The sequence below is a fragment of the Vulpes lagopus genome, chromosome 8 (genome assembly GCF_018345385.1).
Source record: "Vulpes lagopus strain Blue_001 chromosome 8, ASM1834538v1, whole genome shotgun sequence".
Lineage (NCBI taxonomy): Eukaryota > Metazoa > Chordata > Mammalia > Carnivora > Canidae > Vulpes > Vulpes lagopus.
The window spans coordinates 50,686,516-50,709,129 of record NC_054831.1 but is presented as its reverse complement, the minus strand read 5'-3'; the positions used below and the strand labels follow the sequence as shown (position 1 = coordinate 50,709,129).

At 46.3% G+C, this 22,614-nt stretch overlaps 1 protein-coding gene across 1 annotated transcript in view; it reads left to right on the top strand.

Annotated features, from left to right (window-relative positions):
- The first annotated feature begins 3,152 nt into the window (after window positions 1–3,152).
- Window positions 3,153–22,614, top strand: part of FOXO1 (forkhead box O1) — a 102,278-nt gene continuing 82,816 nt past the window's right edge. The window contains exon 1 of the mRNA XM_041765419.1: window positions 3,153–3,803. Within this exon, the coding sequence (XP_041621353.1) occupies window positions 3,153–3,803 (651 nt within the window). The remainder of the gene's footprint in view (window positions 3,804–22,614) is intronic.

Below are 22,614 nucleotides of genomic sequence, written 5' to 3'. Positions count from 1 at the left end.
ACTTTCAATTTTAATATTCTGTGGCTCTAGCTGAAAAGGAAATTTAGCTTGATACAACTCTTATGGAGGGCAATTTGACGGTGTGTCTCAAAATTGCGAATACTTTTAACTGCTGACCCAGTGATCTCTTTTCTGGAAATTCCTCCTGCGTATATACTTGCACAGATGCAAAATGAGTTATGTATGGCTATTTATTACAGAATACCTTGTGCGAGCTAAAGATTGGAAACAAGCCAAATGTTCACCAGCATCCTAAGGTTCAGTAAATTGACAAATACAGTGTGGTACAAACACCTTTAAACATACGTTCGGTTTTTTGGAACTATGTGTCAAGGACACTGGCACTGTAGGTACTCTGTGCCTGCTTCCAGTAAAACTCTTTTTTTAAAAAAATATTTTATTTATTCATTCATGAGAGACACACACACACACACAGAGAAGCAGAGACACAGGCAGAGGGAGAAGCAGGCTCCATGCAGGGAGCCTGACGTGGGACTCGATTCCGGGTCTCCAGGATCACACCCTGGACCGAAGGGGGCGCTAAACTGCTGAGCCACCGGGGCTACCCCCAGTCAAACTTCTTAAGCAAGACCAAAGAAAGCAAACTACAACATTTAAATAATTAGGCAGGATTGTCCAGATTTCAAAGACCTGAGGGAAAGTCTGTAAGAAATACTGTCCTCTGATTGAAGCCATGAAAAACTGGAATTGAAAGGAAGGCAGGGCCAAATTTGCAGCTGGTTTCCTTTGCCAAGGATGATCCAACAGGGCACCGCCTATTTGTAGGGTGTGGTCATCTGAGTGGGAGCTGCCTCTGCAGAGCTTAATTGGAGAGGTTGAGGGTATTAACATTATCGCCTTCCTTTGAGCCTATCATCTGGGTTACTGAGGTCCCCTAGTGGCTGGCAGAGGAGGCCCGAACTGTCCAAATTTGATAGTAAATGCAGAGACCACAAAGAGGAGGGTGAGCATTAACCCTATCCTTAATCCACCAGGCTCGTGGCCTCCTCCACCAGGCTTCCGTATTGGTGGGAAGCTATTTCAGTATGTGCATTATGAGGAAATACCGGTCTGAAGTAGGGAGATGATAGAATTTGTAAAGAAAGAAAGAAATCTCTTAAGTCCTTTCAAACTCTTGTAAATGAGGCCTAATTTTCTTCAGATGCCACTTTTTTTTTTTTGAAGAAAGATTTTATTTATTCATGAGAGAGAGAGAGAGAGACACACACAGGCAGAGGGAGAAGCAGGCTCTGTGCAGGGAGCCCGATGCTGCACTCGATCCCGGGACTCCAGGATCATGGCCTGGGCTGAGGCTCCCGGGTGTCCCAGATGCCGCTTTTCAATCGAAGAATTACCTGTAAGAAAAAGGGGATTTTTGAGATCATTGGGAGCTGTCATTTTGGACAAGATATTGAAAACCCTACTGTCAATCTTCCATCCTAAGGGATCCCATCCCTCTGAAAGGAAATGCCTCCTACAAAAGCAAAACAAAAGAGCTGTTTCTTGAAAACCGTTTCTTTTGCTCCCAGAAACATAAGAACCATTGTCTACGTTGGCCCCATTGATCTCGACAGGATGTCCAGGACCTGGAGCTCCGATGGGGAAAAGGGGGGTGGGCTGGTGGTTTTGGTGCTGCGGTGGACGCTCGCGGCAAACAGTTTAAAGGCACCTGGGGGTGGGGCAGGGCTGAACCCCAAGCGTGGTCTTACCCCTGTTGGCTTTTACTTCCCGACACCTTACTTCTTGCATCCCAAACAGCAAGGGCATCACAAGAAGTCGGACTCCATTAGGGGTAAGTCATGAAGTGACAAGGCTCCGCGTACACGCTCTTCCCTGGACCCTCCCCGCCGCCCCCGGGCTGCTGAGTCTGCGGTTCCCGCCGGGAGAGTCCCCGCCGGGGCGCGCGGTCTGGCTGGAGGCGTCGGGTCCGCGTGTGCGCGCGGAATGGGCCGTCTTCGGCCCGCGCTGGGCCAGGTGGAGGATGGAACGGACCCGCTGGCGGCCGCCGGGCCGGGCGCCGGGTGCCCCGTGAGGCCGAAGCGCGGAGGCGCAGCTCGCGGGCGCGGACAGGTGGGCCCCGGGCGGCGGCGGGGGCGGCGGGGGCGGCGGGGGCGGCGGGGCCCAGGTGCCGGGGCGCGGTGCAGCGCGCGCGGAGCCCGAGGGCCTGGCCGACCGCGGGGAAAGGAAACCGAACACGAAAACAGACCCACCGACTTCCCCACGTTTCTTTGCCAAGAAAAAAAAATCGTGGGTGGAGCCGCGAAGGGGCGGTTGCGTGGAGCTCCGCGAGGCCGCCTCCCGCGCCCACCCGGCGCCGGCCGAGCGAGGAGCGTCCCCGGCCCCCGCCCCGCCGCCCCGCGCCCAGAGACTCGCCCCCCTCGAGCTCCCCGAGCGCGCGGCTTTGCGCCTCGGGAGTAAACAAAGTGTCGCCGCCTCCGCGCCGGTTCGCCGCGGAGCACTCAACACGCCGAGAGGGCGAGAGACTCACAGAAACACTCGAGATCTACCAGAAAATAATGACAGAGACCCAAAAACAAGAGGGTGTGCGAAAGAGAAAAACACTCCGCTGCCCCCGGCCGCGGCCGCCTCCCCGCGGACAGCCCGCCCCGCCCCGGCGGGCGACCACTGGCGGCTCGAGGGCGGCGCCGCACGCTCATTGGCCGCGCGCGCTGCCAGTCAGGGGCGGGCCGGCGCGCGCGCCGCCGCGGGCGGGGGGCGGTGGCAGATCCCGTAAGTCGGGCGGCCGCGTAGTCGCTGCAGCTGCCGCCGCCGCCGCCGCATTCAACAGGCAGCAGCGCTGCGGCCGCGCGACCGGTGGAGCGAGCGGCCCGCGGCGTCCGTCCGTCCGTCCGTCCTTCGCTCCGCGGCCCTGCCGGAGGAGCGCGGCGCCCACCGCCGCCCGGCCCGGCGACTCCGGCCTGCGGTCCCGCCCGTGCCGGGACCTGGAAGAGCTCCGAGGGTGATGGACGCGCGAAGTTAAGTTTTGGGCTCGCGCTTCCACTCCGCCGCACCTTCGTCCCGGTCTTCTTCGCCTCGAGGCGCCGACCTCGCCCCCCCAGTCCCGGACCGGCTCTTCGCGCCCCTCCCCCTCGGCCCCCCGTGCTGCGCGCGACCCCTCGGCTCCGGCGGCTGGGGGAGGGGTGGGGGTCACCATGGCCGAAGCGCCCCAGGTGGTGGAGATCGACCCGGACTTCGAGCCGCTGCCCCGGCCGCGCTCGTGCACCTGGCCGCTGCCCAGGCCGGAGTTCAGCCAGTCCAACTCGGCCACCTCCAGCCCGGCGCCGTCGGGCGGCGCGGCCGCCAACCCCGACGCCGCCGCCGGCCTGCCCTCGGCCCCGGCGGCCGCTGTCAGCGCCGACTTCATGAGCAACCTGAGCCTGCTGGAGGAGACCGGGGACTTCCCGCAGGCGCCGGGCTCCGTGGCGGCGGCCGCGGCGGCGGCGGCGGCGGTGGCGGCGGCGGCGGCCGCAGCTGCCGCCACCGGGGGACTGTGCGGGGACTTCCAGGGCCCGGAGGCGGGCTGCCTGCACCCCGCGCCGCCGCAGCCGCCGCCACCCGGGCCGCTGTCTCAGCACCCGCCGGTGCCCCCGGCCGCCACCGGGCCGCTCGCGGGGCAGCCGCGAAAGAGCAGCTCGTCCCGGCGCAACGCGTGGGGCAACCTGTCCTACGCCGACCTCATCACCAAGGCCATCGAGAGCTCGGCCGAGAAGCGGCTCACGCTGTCGCAGATCTACGAGTGGATGGTCAAGAGCGTGCCCTACTTCAAGGATAAGGGTGACAGCAACAGCTCGGCGGGCTGGAAGGTGAGTGGCTTTGGGGCGCACGGCCGGACGGGGCGGGGGGCGCGGGGACCCCCGCCTCCACCGGAGGTCGTGGTGGGGCAGGTGAGGCGCAGCTGGACGCTCGCTCGGCCTCCTGCGGGCAGCGCGTGCAGGGAGCGCGCCAGGAGCGGCAGACGCGAGCGGCGGGTCGGCCCGAGACCTGCCGGGGCGCGGGAGTCGCCGTGTGTGAGCGCGCCGGGGAGAGTTCGAGCGGGGCGGGGAAGGGGCTCCCGGAGAAGTGGGGAGTGAAGAAGTACTACAGGTGGGCGCAGAGCGGGCAGAAAGCTCGCCGGTGAAAGGGGAAGCGGATCCTGGGAGCTGCTGCCCCACGCCCGGGAGGACCCCTGCCGCTGCTCCCTTCCCCCGGGGCCGCGAGGGCCGAGGGCGGCTGCTCTTGGCCGCGGCGCGCGTCCCCCCGGCCTTGGGCTGCGCCGCAGAGCGGTTTCCGCCGCGCTGGGCGGAGGAGGGCGCGGCGAGGCTCCTCGGGGCCCCGCCGCGCGGTGACCGCGCTGTAGGTGGCGGGACGGGTCGCGAGCCGGCCCCGGGGCTGGCCGCGCATTTTGGAGGCCGGCGTCCGTCTTGCTTTGTTTTGGTTTCCTGCGGAGTGGCCTCGAGTACAGGGGCCGGGGTCCCGGGCGCGCCGAACCCGAGTAGTGCATCCAACACGTGCTAAGAGGCGGCCACCGCCTGCGGAGCGCGGGCGCGGGCGGCGGGCGGCGGGCGGCGGGCGGCGCGGGGCGAGCTAAAGTTCAAGTGTGACCCTCGGCGGCGGGGGCGGCGGCGGGGGCGGCGGCGGGGGCGGGGCCGCAGGCGCAGGCGGACCGCGCCTTTAAAGGGCCAGCGCGCCGGCGTGGGGCGCCGCTCCCCGCCGGGCCGCGGGGCTGCGCTGCGAGCGCTGCGCTGCGAGCGCTGCCCTCCGCCAGGAAGTGCCCCCAAACTTGGCCTCGCCCACGATCGAGGCCTTTAATTAGCGTGGAGAGGCTGCCTCGGGCGGCGGGAGCTGGGAGTGTGTGTACCTTTCTGTCGCGTGGCCACCTAAGTGTTCCCGAGCTTCGGAAGTACGAGGCGAGGGGCAAGGCAGGGGCTCCGTGATGAGTGTTTCGGGGGAGTTCCCAGTGGAGGTGCGCGTCACAGGAACGTGTAGGGGACGCCCCGCTTCGACCGAGGACTGCAGAGGGGGCGCCTGGCCCTCTCGGCCTGTCAGAGGGGACCCGGAGGGATTCCGGGCGCGGACAGGTACTTCCGTCCGTGGAGGCGGAGACCCCCGGGGTTTAGGGCAGGCCTGCGGAGGCCCCCCGGAGCCGCCGGCTCCTCACTGGCACAGGTCGCCGGTGGAGGGAGAGAGCAAAGTCTGGCGCAGAACCTCCTCCTCAGCCCCTCTCCCGCCGCGCGGCTGCCAGTCGGCCACACCACGGTCGTCCTACACGCATTGTCGTGTCTGTGGCTAATGTGTGTCAAAGGTCAAGTCACTCATGACGCAGTGAAGCCGGTGGAGAAGGAGCCAGGATTTTATTTTTCCCACAGTGTGTTTTAGAGTAAAGGTACCAGTTACAATCTCATTATTAGACATTATACGCAGTTTTACCGAGTGTTTCAAAAAAGTAAAGTGCGTCCTCCTCCTAAGGTGGGCGTGTGTTCTTTTAAGCCACAAGATCAGAATTGTCTGCGGAATCCAGCTTAACTTTTGAAGTACTTGACTGGCTCATCTATCAACCCTGCTTGAGTTGTTTATCATACAGAGTTTGCCATTTAAGAAAAAAAATTTTATTTTGGATGTTCAAAGTACTGTGTGTGCCTACCCCGTTCTTTTAAGTCCTTGGAAATGGACACAGTTTACCCCAGTTAGCTGGAGGGGCCTTTTCAAGATGGAGGCAGGCGGTGTTTGGGGATTAGGTTTAGTTTTGCCTCTCATGGCCTTAAACCAGAGGGTTTTTGTGTTTTTTTTTTTTTTTTTTTTAAGATTTTTATTTATTCATGAGAGACAGAGAGAGAGACAGGCAGAGACAGGCAGAGGGAGAAGCAGGCTCCACGCAGGGAGCCCGACGTGGGACTGGATCCTGGGACTCCAGGAGCACACCCTGGGTGGAAGGCAGGCGCCAAACTGCAGAGCCACCCAGGGATTCCAAACTAGAGTGTTCTTAAACTAGGAATATGACCTAGACTTTTAAATTTTAGTGCTTTATTTTTTTTTCTTAAAGATTTTATTTATTTATTCACAAGAGTCACAGAGAGAGAGGGAGAGGCAGAGACATAGGCAGAGGGAAAAAACAGGCCTCTCCATGCAGGGAGCCCAGTGTGGGACTCAATCCTGGGACTCCAGGGACTTCAGCCCTGGGCTGAAGGCAGGCGCTCAACTGCTGAGCCACCCGGGGGTCCCAAAATTTAAAAAGATTCTAAGGCCAAATCAAGCCCCCAACTATTTTTTTTATTGGTTTCTTAATTGTTCTAAATTTTTTTTGCCCAAATGCAATTATAATTTTATCTTTAAGAATATGCTTATCGTAGCTAGAAGATCCATTAAGTGATCATAGAATTTTTAATTTGTTCAGAATTGGAGGCGGGAGGCCCAGTGGCAGCTCTTAGTGCGGCTTTGGGAGGGAGCAGGCTGCCATTCTCGAGTGAGTAAATGTTTCAGGTGTAATGAGAGTCCGTTGGTGCAAGTCAGATTACAGCAAGTGCATTTTCACTTTGAGTAAAAGGATATTTTAAGCAGAAAAAAAACGACCTTAAGTATTCTAACTCATACCTAGTCTTCTGGTTACAGTTTTCATAAAAATGAGTTATTTGTTAAAACCAAGTTTCTCAGATTCGAAAAACATCCCTGTTTTAAAGATTCATAAAAGGGACAAATTTTATTCTGACTTTTAGCTTAAAAAGATCAAATTTAAAATGCAAATCAACCAAAACCTAACTGTTTTAGAACTGAGGAGAGGCTGCTTTGGAACTCAATATTTCCTGTGATTTACTACTGGGAATTAGACTGAATCTTTAATTAAATATAGTTTCTTGTGCTTTAACTTCCTGGGGCTGCCAGAGAATTTGAATTATTTGCATAGGACAGAATAGTTGAAAAGCTGTTAAAGAGTTTATAAACTAGTTCCATGGACACTGGTTGCAGGTTATGCATTTTGTATTTGTAGGGATAGTACATTACATCTGCTTTACACTTGTTTTAATATTGGCTATAACTGTCGTAAGGTTACACTCAAAGTGGGAGCTAAGACTTTTGGAAAACCCCGGGGTCTTTTAAACCATGTACACTATTTATAAATAGTGAAACTTCATTTCCAAGATCAGTCGTGTGTGTCGTCCCCCCTCCCCCCCCAACATAGAAAGCTTTCTAGAGCTTGGGAAGTAGTATCCTGAGCTCTGATTCTGTTTCCCCAACCCCTCCCCCCACAGTAGCAGTTTTAAGTTGACTCTTGTTTTTTGTTTTGACATTATTTGGAGCATCTGTGTTAAAAGAATGCTTCAACAATTAACAATGAGACTTAAATAAAGCAACTTAAAATTTTAACAGATATCTCAGATAATTCTTTATTTTGGAATGATGTTTCTTTAAATTTGGCTTGTCAACTGATTGTTTGAAAAATGTTTTTTTTTATTTTTATTTTAAAATTCATCTTCTGTAATTCAGATTTGTAATTTGCAGGTGGAGTGATTTAAATAGCCACAGTCCTTAGTGCAGGGATGACAGCTGTTTTCTTGCTGCACACTCTAACTTACAGAATGGCCTCCCAGTGAGGCCAACTTAATAGTTTGTTACTGAAATTACCTTGATGAAAACCTTGTTTTACAGCGTAGTGAAGATTTCAATATATGTATTGGGGAAGGGAGCATGAGTTAAGAACATTAAAAATGAGTAAGGGAATTATGCAGCCAAATTGAGATCATATTTGCTGAAGACTGAAAAAGGTAGGTGGGACCAATGTAACCGGTCTTAATGGCTGGCACTTTTCTCCCCCCCAGTAATTCCAAAATTGGTGTTGGTGTCAAGTATGAATCCCTTAATTGACGATTATAAGAATTTTATTTTTATTTTACCTATGGTTTTGTGGCAGATCTTTAGGAGAGATGTGGCCAGAGTGGTGATTTCTATTTTTGATTTTTTTTCAGCTTTTCTTAGAGTGGCAAACACTTAAATACAGGAAAGAAGACATTCTTTTTTTTTTTTTATTTTTTTTTATTTTTTTTATTTATGATAGTCACAGAGAGAGAGAGAGAGGCAGAGATACAGGCAGAGGGAGAAGCAGGCTCCATGCACCGGGAGCCTGACGTGGGATTCGATCCTGGGTCTCCAGGATCGCGCCCTGGGCCAAAGGCAGGCGCCAAACCGCTGCGCCACCCAGGGATCCCGAAAGAAGACATTCTTAATTGTCATGTAAACTTTATTTTTTAAAACGGTTTTATTTATTTGAGAGAGTGTGCGTGGGTGCCCGTGAGCAGGGGAGAGGGCCAGAGGAAGAAGCTGACTCCCCACAGAACAGGAAGCCCAACAAGGGATTGGATCTCAGGACCCCAGGCATCATGACCCGAGCTGAAGGCAGATAGCTGAAGGCAGATGCAATCGACTGAGCCACCCAGGCACCTTCATGTAAACTTAAAAAAAAAAAGTTAAAGTTCATTGAGACAACCTCTCCACCCCCTCTTACTGAGAGGCTATCACATTGGCATTGAACACAAATGTGGCTAGATACCATGCGCAGCACAGGGACTCTTTTTAAGGGTACATAAAAAACAGGGAGGGAGCGGAAAGAATACTCAGTGGTGAGTTAGAATCCCTGATAGGCTGAAAATGTTTTGCCTGTGTCTGTGCCTCTCCATCCAAGCTCCTAGACTACAATTCCTTATGATTTTTTAAGATAGCAGCTGTCTGTATTTGCCTGGAATTTCTTTGGAGAGCCTGAATTATTTGCATTTTTCTAGAACACTCTGCCCTTGGAAAGTACCCAGTACCTGGCATCATGGGAATTTAATTGGCTGATTTTTTTCTTTTTTTTCTTTACTGCATGTGTGCCCTAACTTTGGGGCTTCCTGGAATCCTCTTGGAGAGGCAGTATAAACCCTATGGTGATTGGAGAGAGCAAAGGAGCGTTTAGTTGTACAGAGCATGGGAATATTAAGTGAGCAGAATGGATCTAGCCCTGTTTCTTTCAACATTTGCCTTGGCCTTCAGTGACAACTTGCAGAGACTTGCCTTTGGCGCAAACCCCTGGGACCTGCCTTGGGTCAGATAACCACCTTTTTTTGATGTGTACAAAATTCTGAAGTTGGTATGGGCTTCTCCTCAGTTATCAAACAGAAGGGATCAGATGAACTTGAGAAGTGTATATTTTGGTTTCTGAAGGGGTGAGGGCTTGTGTTCCAGTGGATATGCTGTATGTAAATATACCAAAGTCTGGAAGAATTCTCCCTTTTTACTAATTCCTGATAAGGACTAACAACTCATGTCAGTGACACAGAAATTCTTTGTAGAGAATTACTGCTTATTTGTGGTTTCCTAAGGAACATATGAAATGTGAACATGGACTTTTGTACATTAGTGATTTCGTATGGTTTTTTAAAGCCTCCTCCCCCTCATTGGCATCCCACTTTACTTCATTCAGTCAGCCTATGGTTTATAAATTTGTGGGTTAAGCACTGCAAATACTGAGGCTTGGTTCGAATTATTCTTGCCACTTGGAAGGCTTTTGGGATGCTTTCCTTTTTTTCTTTTTTTTTTTTCTTTTTCATCCATCCTTATATAGCTCTGACATAAGGTTTAAAAAAAAAAAAGCGAACTAGTTTTGATATTATGCCAAATAAAATTAGAAAGCTAAATTTGCAGTACCTTTCCAGTTTATTAGTGAATTTTCACCTTAATGCAGTACTTTAAATTCTTTTTTTAAGTATTTATTTATTTATTTATTTATTTATTTATTTATTTTTATTTATTTATGAGAGACGCACAAGAGAGAGGGGCAGAGACACAGACAGAGGGAGAAGCCGGCTCCCCACAAGGAGCCCGATGTGGAACTTGATCCCAGATCGTGGGATCATTCCCCGAGCCGAGCCAAAGGCAGACATTCAACCACCAAGCCACCCAGGTGTCCCTAATGCATTACTTTAAATGAGGACAGAGGGATCCCTGGGTGGCACAGCGGTTTGGCGCCTGCCTTTGGCCCAGGGCGCGATCCTGGAGACCCGGAATCGAATCCCACGTCGGGCTCCCGGTGCATGGAGCCTGCTTCTCCCTCTGCCTGTGTCTCTGCCTCTGTCTCTCTCTCTGTGTGACTATCATAAATAATAAATAAAAATTAAAAAAAAGTAAATGAGGACAGAAATGCAACATGTGTCCTTTATTTCAGGCTATATTTTTTTTTACAGAAGAAAGTGAGCTGGAGCTGTGTGATGAGCTTCTGTGGCCCCCGATTTTTGGTTTCTCAGGATTACTGAAGCTTGCCGTCTTTATGGTCAGAAGTCATTAATGAGGGTATCCCTGGGTGGCTCAGCAGTTTGGTGCCTGCCTTCAGCCCAGGGCGTGATCCTGGAGTCTGGGGATCAAGTCCCACATCAGGCTCCTTGCATGAAGCCTGCTCTCCCTCTGCCTATGTCTCTGTGTCTCTCATGAATAAATAATAAAATTTATATATATAAAAAAAAGAAGTCACTAAGGATGCTCAGGGGAGTGTCTAAGTCTTCTTTCTCAGGTTCCCGTTGACCACTGCTTCCTTTCTTACCGGGGACTCAGTTACATTGGACTATCCTCATTTCATTCTGGCTTCTCCTCTGGTTGAGTAACTCATTAATTTTTTCTTCTATATTCAAACCTAAAGATACCTCCGGACAAGTTGTGGACTTTTTCTTGTGTTCTTTTCTAGATAACTTATTCCCTCTGTTGTCCTGGTTTCCAGTTACTTAAAGGCCATACATGTTCCACTTTTACCTCTCATGGAACATGTTTAAACCGAAGCATGCTATATTTCCTCTTACTCTGAGATGAGATTCCCATCCTGAGTTCCCTGATTGTGTTTATGGTCTAGGTGGTTAACCCTTTCCTTAATTGTCGACTTGGATGTTCTCTTTAGCACACTCTTTTCTTGCTGCTTGGTGCCCTCAAGTCTGTTAGCTCTTCTGTCTCTGGAGATGTTAACTTCCATCTTTTTAGTCATTCACCTAGGTTAGGTTTCTTTAAATTCTAGACCGTCCTGTCCCCAGGACTTGGGTCATCTCATGCCTCTACTGGAAGTTCTAAAAATTTTCCTTAGTCTGCAAAGCTCAGGTCTGTTCTCAGTTCCTGCCTGAAGGCATTTTTGCCTTCTCTCAGTGAATGCCTGGTGATCTCTTAATTCACGCTGTTGTGTATTATAATTTGATGTCTGCATGTTATATTGTCTGCTATATTGTAAATATATAGTTGCAAAAATTTTTTTCTTGAGCCATGGGTCTTTTATATTTTAGCTTTCTGTACGCTCATGATATGTTAGTGTTCATACTAGTATAACTATAAAGATCCATGATTATTTTATTTTCTGTAGATGGTCAAAGTACTTTTATTATTTCCCTCACTTATTAAATGATTTTTGTGTACAGGATATTGTTTGTACTAGATGCATCAGAATGATAGAAAAATGATTCAAACGTAGATCCTGTAGGGAGATGGTATAACCTATAAGTAACTATAGTATATGATAGAAAGGGTTAAATGCCATCAAGAAAAATAGTATTCTGTATTGGCTATTGAGATGGACCTTGAAAATGGGATGTTAATCTCCCAAGATTTCATTATAAAATTTTCAGGGGCACCTGAGTGACTCAGTCCATAAAGCGTCTGTCTTTGGCTCAGGTCAGGATCCCCAGGGTCCTGGAATCGAGCCCCGCTTCAGGCTCCCTCTCCATCTGCTGCTTCTCTTGCTTGTGTGTGTGTGTGTGTTCTGTCAAATAAGTTAAATAAAATCTAAAAAAAAAAGAAAAAAACCCAAACCAAAAGACCATTTAAAAAACTTTTTGAAAAAGATTATTTACTTACAAGAGACACCGTCAAAGGGAGAAGGAGGCTCCCTCTCGGGAGCCTGATGTGGGACTCCATCCCAGGACCCCGGGATCACAGCCTGAGCCAAAGGCAGACGCTCAATCACTGAGCCACCCAGACGTCCCTGTTCTAAAAACATTTTTCATATGTTCAGCAAAATTGAAAGAATTCTACATTGAACACCTGTATAACTGCTATCTAATTTCTATACTTGCTTTGTCATGTATCTATCCATTGGCACACCCGTTTTTCTAATCCATCAGATTATTCTTTAAATTGATTTTCAGAGTGATGGTTTGACATTCATAAAGGCATGAAAATGGGGAAGCATCAGTTTCTCTGAGTGATAATATGAAACACAGGAAGTTTGAAAAGTATAGGTAGACTATTGTCAGATTAAAATTGGACTTTATGGGGGATCCCTGGGTGGCTCAGCGGTTTATCACCTGCCTTTGGCCCAGGGTGTGATCCTGGAGTCCTGGGATCAAGTCCTGCATCAGGCTCCCTTGATGGAGCCTGCTTCTCCCTCTGCCTATGTCTCTGCCTCTCTCTGTCTCTCTGTCTCTTATTAATAAATAAATAAAATCTTTAAAAAAAATCGGACTTTATATATATTATGAAAATAATAGTGTGATAGACCAAATTTTTCTTTTTTAGACCAAATTTTTCTCTGAAATTATATCTTTGTTTTTATAATAAAAGGAATTATGAAAATACAGTCAAGTTTTTAGTTTTTAAAATTCAATTTCTTAGAGATACTCATAAACATAGAAACCCATGGAATGCAAATAAAGCGAATGTACTGCATCTGGTTTAAAATTCATATACAGAATTTGGTAATGGAACATATTACATAATTGACTTAATATGAATAGTAGACATGGGGCACCTGGCTGGTGCAGTTGGTTAAGTGTCAGACTCTTGGCTTGAGGTCGGGTTGTGATCTCAGGTTTGCAGGATTCTGTTTGGCTCTTTGCTCAGCAGGGTCTGCTTGGGAGTCTCTTCTCCATCTGCACCCCTTCCCAGCACCCTCCCTCACAAGAAAAGTATGTGAATAGTAGGTATTCACAAAATACTTAGCTTTTTGCTTGGTCTGTTCTTTATTTTTATTTTTTTTAAAGATTTTTATTTATTCATGAGAGAGATGGGGGTGGGGGGCACAGACACAGGCGGAGGAAGAAGGAGGCTCCATTCCATGCAGGGAGTCTGATGTGGGACTTGATTCCGGGTCTCCAAGACCACACCTGCGGGCTGAAGGCGACGCTAAACCACTGAGCCACCTGGGCTGCCAGGTCTGTTCTTTGAAACTAACCTTTAGGGGGATGTCTGGCTGGCTCAGGGAGTGGAGCATGTGATTCTTGATCTCAGGGGTGGTGAATTTGAGCCCCACCTTGGGGGCAGAGTTTATTTAAAAACAAAACCTAACCTTCATACTCTTGTGTCCTGGGAGCAGAGTGATTTAAACAAAGGAAGCTCATTGTTAAACATAATTCTTGTTTTTTTGAAAAAATGAGAAATTCTAAAGTTAAGAGTTAGCAATCTTAAAATATACTTAGGGCCACTGTGAGGGAAAGTTACTGGCTTCCAAAGATGCTTTAAAATTTAAATATCAGGGCAGCCCCGGTGGCCCAGTGGTTTAGCGCCGCCTTCGGCTGGCGGGATCCTGGAGACCTGGGATTGAGTCCCACGTCAGGCTCCCTGCGTGGAGCCTGCTTCTCTGCTCCCTCTCCCTGTGTCTCTGCCTTTCTCTCTCTCTCTCTCACTGTGTGTGTGTGTCTATGAATAAATAAATAAATAAAATCTTTAAAAAAATAAAATTTAAATATCAGTTCTAGTATTGCCTTAGCTAAATACTAGAACTTCTTGATAGCTTTCTTCTTATATGTCTTTACCAACACTGACTTTAGTGTAGGAATGGAGGCTATAATGAGATACTTAATTGGATCCACAGGAAGTTAAATTTGGATATGCTAAACCTAAAAGTGATACCAGGCAGGTATGGAACTTAATGCATTCTGAATACTTGTGAGTGAGCCACACTAGCTTATGGAGAACTTAAAGATATATGCAATAGGAAATGTATTGGGGTACAGCAAAAGGCACAAATACACATCTATAAAAACTATTAGCCATGTTAGAAATATCAAGTGTTGGAGAAATGTAGAAAGCTATTTTAGTTGTATATGCATACCTGTATGTAATACATACAGACAGCATATCTTGTAAAAGGTTTGGGGACAGGGGAGTGAGGGACAGGGAAACAAACCGAACCTCATACTATGAGGTTTTATTAAATGTGTAAGTTACCTTCCACGGGGACAAAACAGCTTTCACATCACACCAGGATTTTGCACCTGTGTGATTGCTAGTGATGTCAGGGTAAACTAGTCAAAAGCAACTAGGAAATCTGTAATTGGCCAATCTGTTTTATCCCCCACTGTTAATGTTTGTAGATAAGCGAGGTTCAAAATTGCAGCTCATCTTTGGTCTTTTCATTCTGTAAGTTGAGAGAGATGTAAAACATCTTCATTCTTTAACTTGTGTCTTATCTTAGTTCTGATTTTGTGTTTTTGTTTTTTAAAGATTTTATTTATTCATGAGAGACACACAGAGAGGCAGAGACACAGGCAGAGGGAGAAGCAGGCTTCATGCAGGGAGCCCGATGTGGGACTGGGTCCTGGGTCTCCAGGATCACGCCCTGGACTGAAGGCAGACACTCAACCCCTGAGCCACCTAGGTGTCCCTTAGTTCTGATTTTGAAGGGGAGGAGTATGGGGTCTCATCTCCTGGGAGGAGAGGCAGAGCCATTTTGTAGATCTATGGGAGGACAGTCATTTTTTCAAGGTAGCCTTTCCTTACTGATACTGAGTCACAGGACTTCTTTAATTCTTAGGGATGGTGGTTCACTGGTATGCACTGCAGCACCTGTGATCTGGGATGTGCCCTTACCTCCAACAACCCTTGCTCCTCACACTCCTGCTGGCCACAGATGTGGATGTCCCAAGGTGCTGCCTTTGTCACTGTGACTGGTTCCAGCATCTCTGTGTGGATCGTTGAGATCTGAAAAGATCTTTTCCTGCCTCAATTAACTTCTCCCCCTACATGATAGTGGTCTCAGTTACGGTGTGTCACTTCTTGTGGCTTAACTTACTGAGCTGATCTTGATCTTGTGACCGTAGTGGCTTGGAGATGCTGCTTAACTCCTCTGATTAAAGCAGAGCTGTTAGAAAGACGGTGAGTAGAAGGGGTGGTGGCCTGTTTTCTTTGATTCAACACCTTTTTTGGATAAACAGATTTTTCTCAATTGCCACTTCTCCCAAATCTGAAAAATGGGTCATGGTTTTATGAATCTTTCTTTTATTATACTAGGGATCTGATAAACATTAGAGTTGAGAAAAAATGTTTTTCTCTTTACAACCATGATCCTGAAGTTGTTACAGAGCTGCCTTTGCACTGCTCTGAGAGGCCTCCAATTATTGGTTTGCTGAGTTAACAGTTTGAAAGTAGTTAAATGAACCTGACATCAGGAAGGGGAGGGGATCTTGGTGGTTGCATTTTATAACTGCAGTAGGAAAGTCTCAAAGAGCATGATTAACCCTCTAAGTCTTATTTGGATTCTAGCCAAGAGAGAGGCCTAATGAAGGAAGGAGGAAGAGGAGAACCAGCTTGAATTATGTGGGCAGATAAAGATCTTTTCAGTACCTCTCAAATAGTTATGAGGGCCCCGGAGGCACTTAGCTTTGCCTCCTCAACTCCTCCCTGCTCTCTCCCACTACCAGTCCCCCTCCTCTTTTTTAAAAGTAGGCTCTCTGCCCACCATGGGGCTTGGACTCAAAATCCCTAGTTCAACAGTTGCATGCTCTGCTGACTGAGCCAGCCAGGTGTCCTTAGTTTTCCTTTTTTAATCTAGAAAATTAGTGCTTTTCTTCTACCATTTCCACGCCCAGAAGCCTGCCACAGGTGTCTTGACAGAAGATCCATCTTGTTGTCTAGGTGAGAAATCCCTGCATACAGAATGGGAAGGTCTTTATCTTTTCAGTGGTGGGGAGGGTAAGGGTAAAAAGGGCTTACCCTACATTCTTTGTTTGGGGAAAAAAAAAAGGGGGTTTGGGCAGCCCGGGTGGCTCTTGCAGTTAAGCGCCGCCTTCTGCCCAGGGCCTGATCCTGGAGACCCAGGATCGAGTCCCAGGTCGGGCTCCCTGTGTGGAGCCTACTTCTCTCCTCTGCCTGTGTCTGCCTCTCTCTCTGTGTGTGTGTGTCTCATGAATAAATGGGTAAAATCTTTAAACAAAAAAATGGGTTTGGATTTCAAATAGAATATGAAGAGAGCAATTACAGTGAATTACATAATTCCTAGCGTTTAAATATTATGTGTCCTTCAAAGCTTGAAAACAAAATAACCACATAAATATTTGGGAATGGTCTATACAAGTAAATATCAAATACCTTAGACAGTTTGTTGCTTGGAAGCAAGGTCAAAGGAAATGGTTTGCATATGGTTTAGCTGGAGGCTCTTATTTTGGCAGATTCTTGAGGTAGTGACAGTCAAAATGTGGATTTTATTGTACTATTTTGACATGAAAGTAATTTTTTCCCTCTCGTTCTCATATAACCTTAAGCGTAGGGTTACAGCAGGACAAATGCATCAAGATAACGGTCTTCAGCCCCCTAATTTTGTTTCAGAGATGATGTAGTTTCTTGAATTCGTGACATGTAATTTGCAGAATCATCAGTTTGTCACACCAGTGAAGTTTTAGTGTCAGGTTCAGCCCACTATACTGTGATTTGAAAGTAGGAGAAACCCACCTATCTTAAGGCAAGTGATATGTCACCTGTCTGCATCTGGGGACCTTTCTCTGTCTCAGTCTGTGGGACCAGCCCTGAAGGGGGGGGGGAGGGGTGGAGGCAGAGGGGAACCTGCAGATCTTGTAAATATCAACTAAGGTTGTTTGTGTACTGGCTACCAAGCTGATTGCATCTCTCTGAATTTCAATGTAATAAACCTTTTCTCTCTGGATGGGTAGATATGCGTGCCATCATGAAATTTACATGCAATGAATGTGAAAGCTTCCTGTGGACCATCATGCTGACTTTTATGTAATCTGGGGCTTAATTGGTCTCTCCTAATTTTCTTTTTAGTGTCCCGTTATAACATTTGCATACGTTGAATGTAAAAGATTCCTATACTTCTGTTACCTGTGTGTCTCAAATGCTTTCTTGAATCTCTTAGAATTCATGAAATAGAATGGATTATATAGGGCCTAGGTTTATATTTGTTATACGTATTTGCATTAACATGCAGGCTTTCAGATTATAACACTGGTTTTTTTTTGGGGGGGTGGTGGTGGTGGTAGTATATAATACTGATTTCAAACACAGTATTTGATGGTTTTACATTTTAGAAGAGATCACCAGATGATTTTTATTGCTATTTTTTCTTCTGGAGTATTGGGGAAAATTAAAAAAATAAATGCTAAGGAAATGTATTAAGGTTAAAAATTCCTGTAATTTAGGTGTGTGTTTTGATGTGACGTACATCATCTTTTTTGGTTCTATAATGGATATTTCCCCAGCTGTGATCACTGTGCTTTTTAGGAGCGCTGTAATATTATGTCCCAGTATTCCAGGGATGTTTTCTTGAAATGGCATTTTGATATCTTTGAATGGTTATACAGAGAACAAACTTAAAAAACAAGAACAACCAAAAAAGCAGATTTAGGATTACAAAAATAGAAATATAGAAGCATGGCTGTCACAGCTTTTAGAATTACCCAGCTCACACTTGGATGTTTAGATGGACCCCCTGTGTTTGAGGGCTAGTCCCCACACCATCTTTTTACACTTTTTCAGAGACTGCCTTTCTTCACGATCTTTCTAACTTGAGTTTCTCACTGTGGTGTCTAACTCAGAAGTAAATATTCTGGAGTAATTTTTTTTTCAGTTTAGTTGGATTTTTCAAGCCATTTATTTATTTATTTTTAATTTTTTTTTGTTTTTATTTATTTATGATAGTCACAGAGAGAGAGAGAGAGGCAGAGACACAGGCAGAGGGAGAAGCAGGCTCCATGTACCGGGAGCCCGATGTGGGATTCGATCCCCGGTCTCCAGGATCGCGCCCTGGGCCAAAGGCAGGCGCCAAACCGCTGCGCCACCCAGGGATCCCCTTTTCAAGCCATTTAATAAGTAGTTTGAATATTATAGTTTGTGCCATTGCATTTCTTAGTGTGTTTGCTTTATTTTGATCTAAAGGTAGAAAATAGGGGAGAGAGAATAAAATGGAGAGAGTATTATGTTGACACATACGTAGCTCACATGTATGCTGTTCATTCTGCTCCACAAACTGGGAAGGGTGCATGTTTGAAAGTCCGTTTCAGAATTCATTACCATTCAATTGCATGGCTTATAAATTGTATTTCAAAGAAAAAAATTAAAATGACTGCTGTGCCATGTAATTCTGTTGAACACCGTAAATGATCTTGGGTTATGTCAGATGCTGAATGTATTCATAGATTCTTAGACCCTGTTTAATATTTTTTGTGATGAACTTAATCAAAGACAAGCTGTTGATGTCTATGGTTCTTAGACTAACCATGACTTGACTTCTGCCTGTGTTTGTATAAAAGGCAAGAAGAAAAAAGGGAAAACACATTCAGTCCTGGAAGTCAAGAGCTGAGATCATTCTACTATCATTGACAGCTCAGGGCTTCCAATTAAGCCTCATTCACACTTCCCACCTCCATTTGTGTTTCAAATAACTTTTAAAGAGGACTGGGAGGAAGAAGTAAAGGTATCAGAGGCATAAAATTAAAACTTCAAACCTCTCAGATTCTAAGGTAATGAATCAGACGGATTCCTTTCCTGACTAAATTCTTTGTGATCCCTAACTGTGAATATACCCCTGGGATTTGAAATGGAGAGCCCTCCCTTTAGTCACATGCTCTGTTAAGCATGTTTCTGGGAGGCTTGCTGAGACTATTTCAGGGACTCATTTAAAAAAGTGACATAGGGGATCCCTCGGTGGCTCAGCGGTTTGGCGCCTGCCTTCGGGCCCAGGGTGTAATCCTGGAGACCCGGGATTAAGTCCCACATCAGGCTTCTTGCATGGAACCTGCTTCTCCCTCTGCCTGTGTCTGCCCCCCACCCCTGTCTGTCTCTCATGAATAAATAAATAAAATCTTTTTAAAAAATAAAAAAAGTGACATAGAATTTTATTAAGCAAGACTTTTGAGTTTGTGACTTGCCGTTTGCAAGAAGCTCATCTCCTGGCAGGGTCCACCTGCTCCCTCAGTCACTTTGTGACTTTAGCTTGACATACGTTAGCAGCCACTTTCCTGCAGACCTTTCTTCACAGGGCCCTCCCATTAGGGGCCCACTGATAAGAGCATTATGACTTGTTAGACCACATGTATTTTGCAGATGAACGTGAATGTCACTAGGACACCACACCTGTGTAGGCTTGGAAACTTTTGAATTTAATGCCTTTCTTTCATCTTTCATCAAGTTACAGCTTTCGGATTTATACTTATTCATTCTGGCTATAAAATATTAATAGTATTTTTCTTTGGCCAAATATAAGGTATGACCTTTGACATCCTGCCTGGCTGTGCTTGGGAATTTGACATCCTTCAGTTTAGGTGGAATTCCCTTGCTTTGTTTCCTGTGATAGAGTGGGGAATACACATTTTGGCTCTTTCAACCAGAGGTGGAGGAAGACAGGGAAAAAAATAAAATTGGACCGCACAAAGAGTGTATTAATTATTTCGGCTGGGTGTGGTTCAAAACTTGGCATGCTCATTATAGGAGTCTGAGCCTATGAAATTATTTAGTGCAGAATATTAAGAAAATACTATGATATTTAGTTTTTTTTTTTTTTTTGATCTGGGTTTAATTTTTGACTAGTTGGACATTTTAGGTTCTTTGTTGCATTTATAGTAGGAAGAAAATCTGTCTTTTTGGGATGCTTTTATGTCCTAAGTATGCTATCAACAGCAGAGAAAGTTGCAAAAGGGAACATATCGCTTCTCTCTTGAGTAGGAGAGTTTTGCTGTTACATGTGATTGTTTCTTGAACCCACCATTAGTCAGAACCACCATCAAAAATTATCCCCTCTGAATTGTCATCAAATTCAATATCTAAAATTTGATGAGGTCGAGGGAAATGTTGAAGCCAGGCTTTTGCAGCATTTCCCTTTTTAAGAGTCACACAAGTCCACTTTTGCCTAAGTGCTTTAAACAGAACCACCCCCACCCCCATTGCTTTTTAAAGATCATTTATTTTCTCATTTCCCATCTTAGGCTGATACCTGGGGTAGATTAGTAAAAAATGTGGGTTGTAGGGAGTAGGTCTGATCTGTTCTAAGTTATTCACTGAATGAAGATGCCACATAGTCTTCTGAGGTTTTGAGGGTACAATTCTAAATAGCTTATATAAAAGGGTCTTTTTGATCATTTCCTACTCCCCCTCCTTACTTTTTTTTTTTTTTAAGATTTTATTTATTTATTCATGAGAGAGACACAGAGAGAGGCAGAGACACACAGGCAGAGGGAGAAGGCTCCCCTCAAGGAGCATGATGTGTGGGACTCCATCCCAGGACCCCAGGATCATGACCTGAGCTGAAGGCAGAGGCTCAACCACTGAGCCCAGGTGTCCCCCATTCTGTACTTTTTCATTTCCTTTTTGCTTTCTTTCTCATTTCCAGTCCCCTAATTTATTCAATTTGAATACGTTCTCCAACCTATTAATCAGGTGAAAAGTTTCTTCACAAGTTATTACTGTTTACTGGTGCATTTTTACTTCATTACAACAACCCCATTGTATTAATTACTGCCATTGGAAATGGTCACTAAAGTATTGATAGATCTAATCCCATTCTCAGATAGTTAAAAGTAGAAGATTCAATGTTTGACACATTTTATAGGAGTTACCATAAAGTGTTTGTGTTCTCATTTATTTCCTAGGTCTTGAGTTTTGACTTGGGTTTTCAAGTTTATTAAGCTTTGTGTAATGAAGGTATGAAGAATCATGGAGATTTATTTTATTTTATCTTTAAATAATCTCTACACCCAGTGTGGGGCTTGAACTTTAAACCCCAAGATCAAGAGTAGCATGTTTCACTGATGGAGCCAGCCAGACTCCCCTGAAGTTTTATTTTGAGCAAATTTTATAACTACTACCTGATACAGAAGGCTCTGGTTGGCCATTTGGGAATTTTGAGAATCTGTTAATTCTTATACTGCTATAAAGTTTATTTCTATATTGAGCCTATGTGTTTGCCCATAATTCCCCCTTCCCCTGCCCCTGGCTTGCTTCTGGTTCTGGATTTGGTAGCTACTTTGAATTAGCTTAATTTATTTTCCCTTCAGGTACATGAAGCCAATTCCTGTAATTCTTCTTTTCCCAGCTAACCAGTCCTAACCCTTTAATAAGTCTTTCAGAAGACTTAGATTTCTCTATGTTGACAAAACACAGAATTCCAAACCTAGTCTTCTGTTGTGGTTGGGGAATGACCAATGAAGTACACAGTGCGGTTGGTAGTGCCCTTGTCTAGGGACACTGTGCTTCTGGGAGGGTGGCTTGAGAAAGCCTGTGCTAGCTTTTGGATCCTGTCACTCTTTGGCATAGGCATAGAAGAGTGGTAAAAGACTGTAGGGCTGGAGGGGCCTGTGCTGGTTCTAACCAGTGTTTGGAGGATGGTAGTAGTACTGTGCTTCATGGAGCAAGTTGCACATTAAGCAAGGCCCATAAAGAGGACTGTTATTGAGGGGAGTAAGCTAAATGGAAACAACTCTGTGTATTGTAGTCTTTAAGCTAAAAAATCTCTAAGAATGCATTTGCCTGTCTTGAAAGATTTTTACTAACTTCAGTTTGTACTGGTGATAGGCAGAGAAGGGAAGGCAACCGCTTTTCTGGCATCAGATAGTCTGGATGTATAGATGTACATTTCCACTGAATCTGTACTATCAAATCTATCCCATTATATGATGAATAGTTAATTTATATTTGACTTTTGGGAAGAGAGAACCATCCCAAGGTGCTGTAAACCACTTGGGAAGTGCCTGAGACAACACTGCACACGTGACCTATTAACATGCCTTAGGATGACCCATGTGCAGATCTTATGCCATGAGTATTTCTTGGGTTGCATTAAATTGAGATGTTCATCCTGTCTCTGTCTTCTCCTTGGTCCTCCCTCCCTGCATCATCTCCCACCCCTCCTAACATTTTCTGTTCTGTTCTAGGCAGTGAAGTTGCCACTCTCCTTTATCAGTCTTGGAAACATTGCCTACTTGGCTTCATTTGGGGGGTGAGCTGAGGTGGAAGAGGAAGATTTAGTCCTGTCTTAATTACAGATTGTTGGGAGATACATGTTTTAATTTCCTTCTGTCTCAATTTTCCCACTGTAATTTTGGACAGTGGTAATTGGCCAGCCAGTGTCAGTGTCTACAAAACATGCCTCTAGGTCTTTGGTTAGATATGTTTTCTAACACCCCTGGAAAGATGTCCTTAGATCACCCAAGTGTCCTGGAACTGAGGCTGGGGGCCATTGCGGAGCTGTCTTAATTCCCTTTAACGTTTGCATTTACAACAGGCCCCCATGAGCCTCGCCCAATCTGTAATTTTGCCATAAGTATTAGGAGTCCTAGATTCTGTTTTTTAGGTTGGTAATTAGATAATTCATGTTTAGATAAATCCCATCACTGCCCTACTAGCTTCTTGATCTATAAAATGGGGTTGTTGATACCACGGGGAAGTACTTGTAAGGGCAAATGGAAGTGTTCAGAG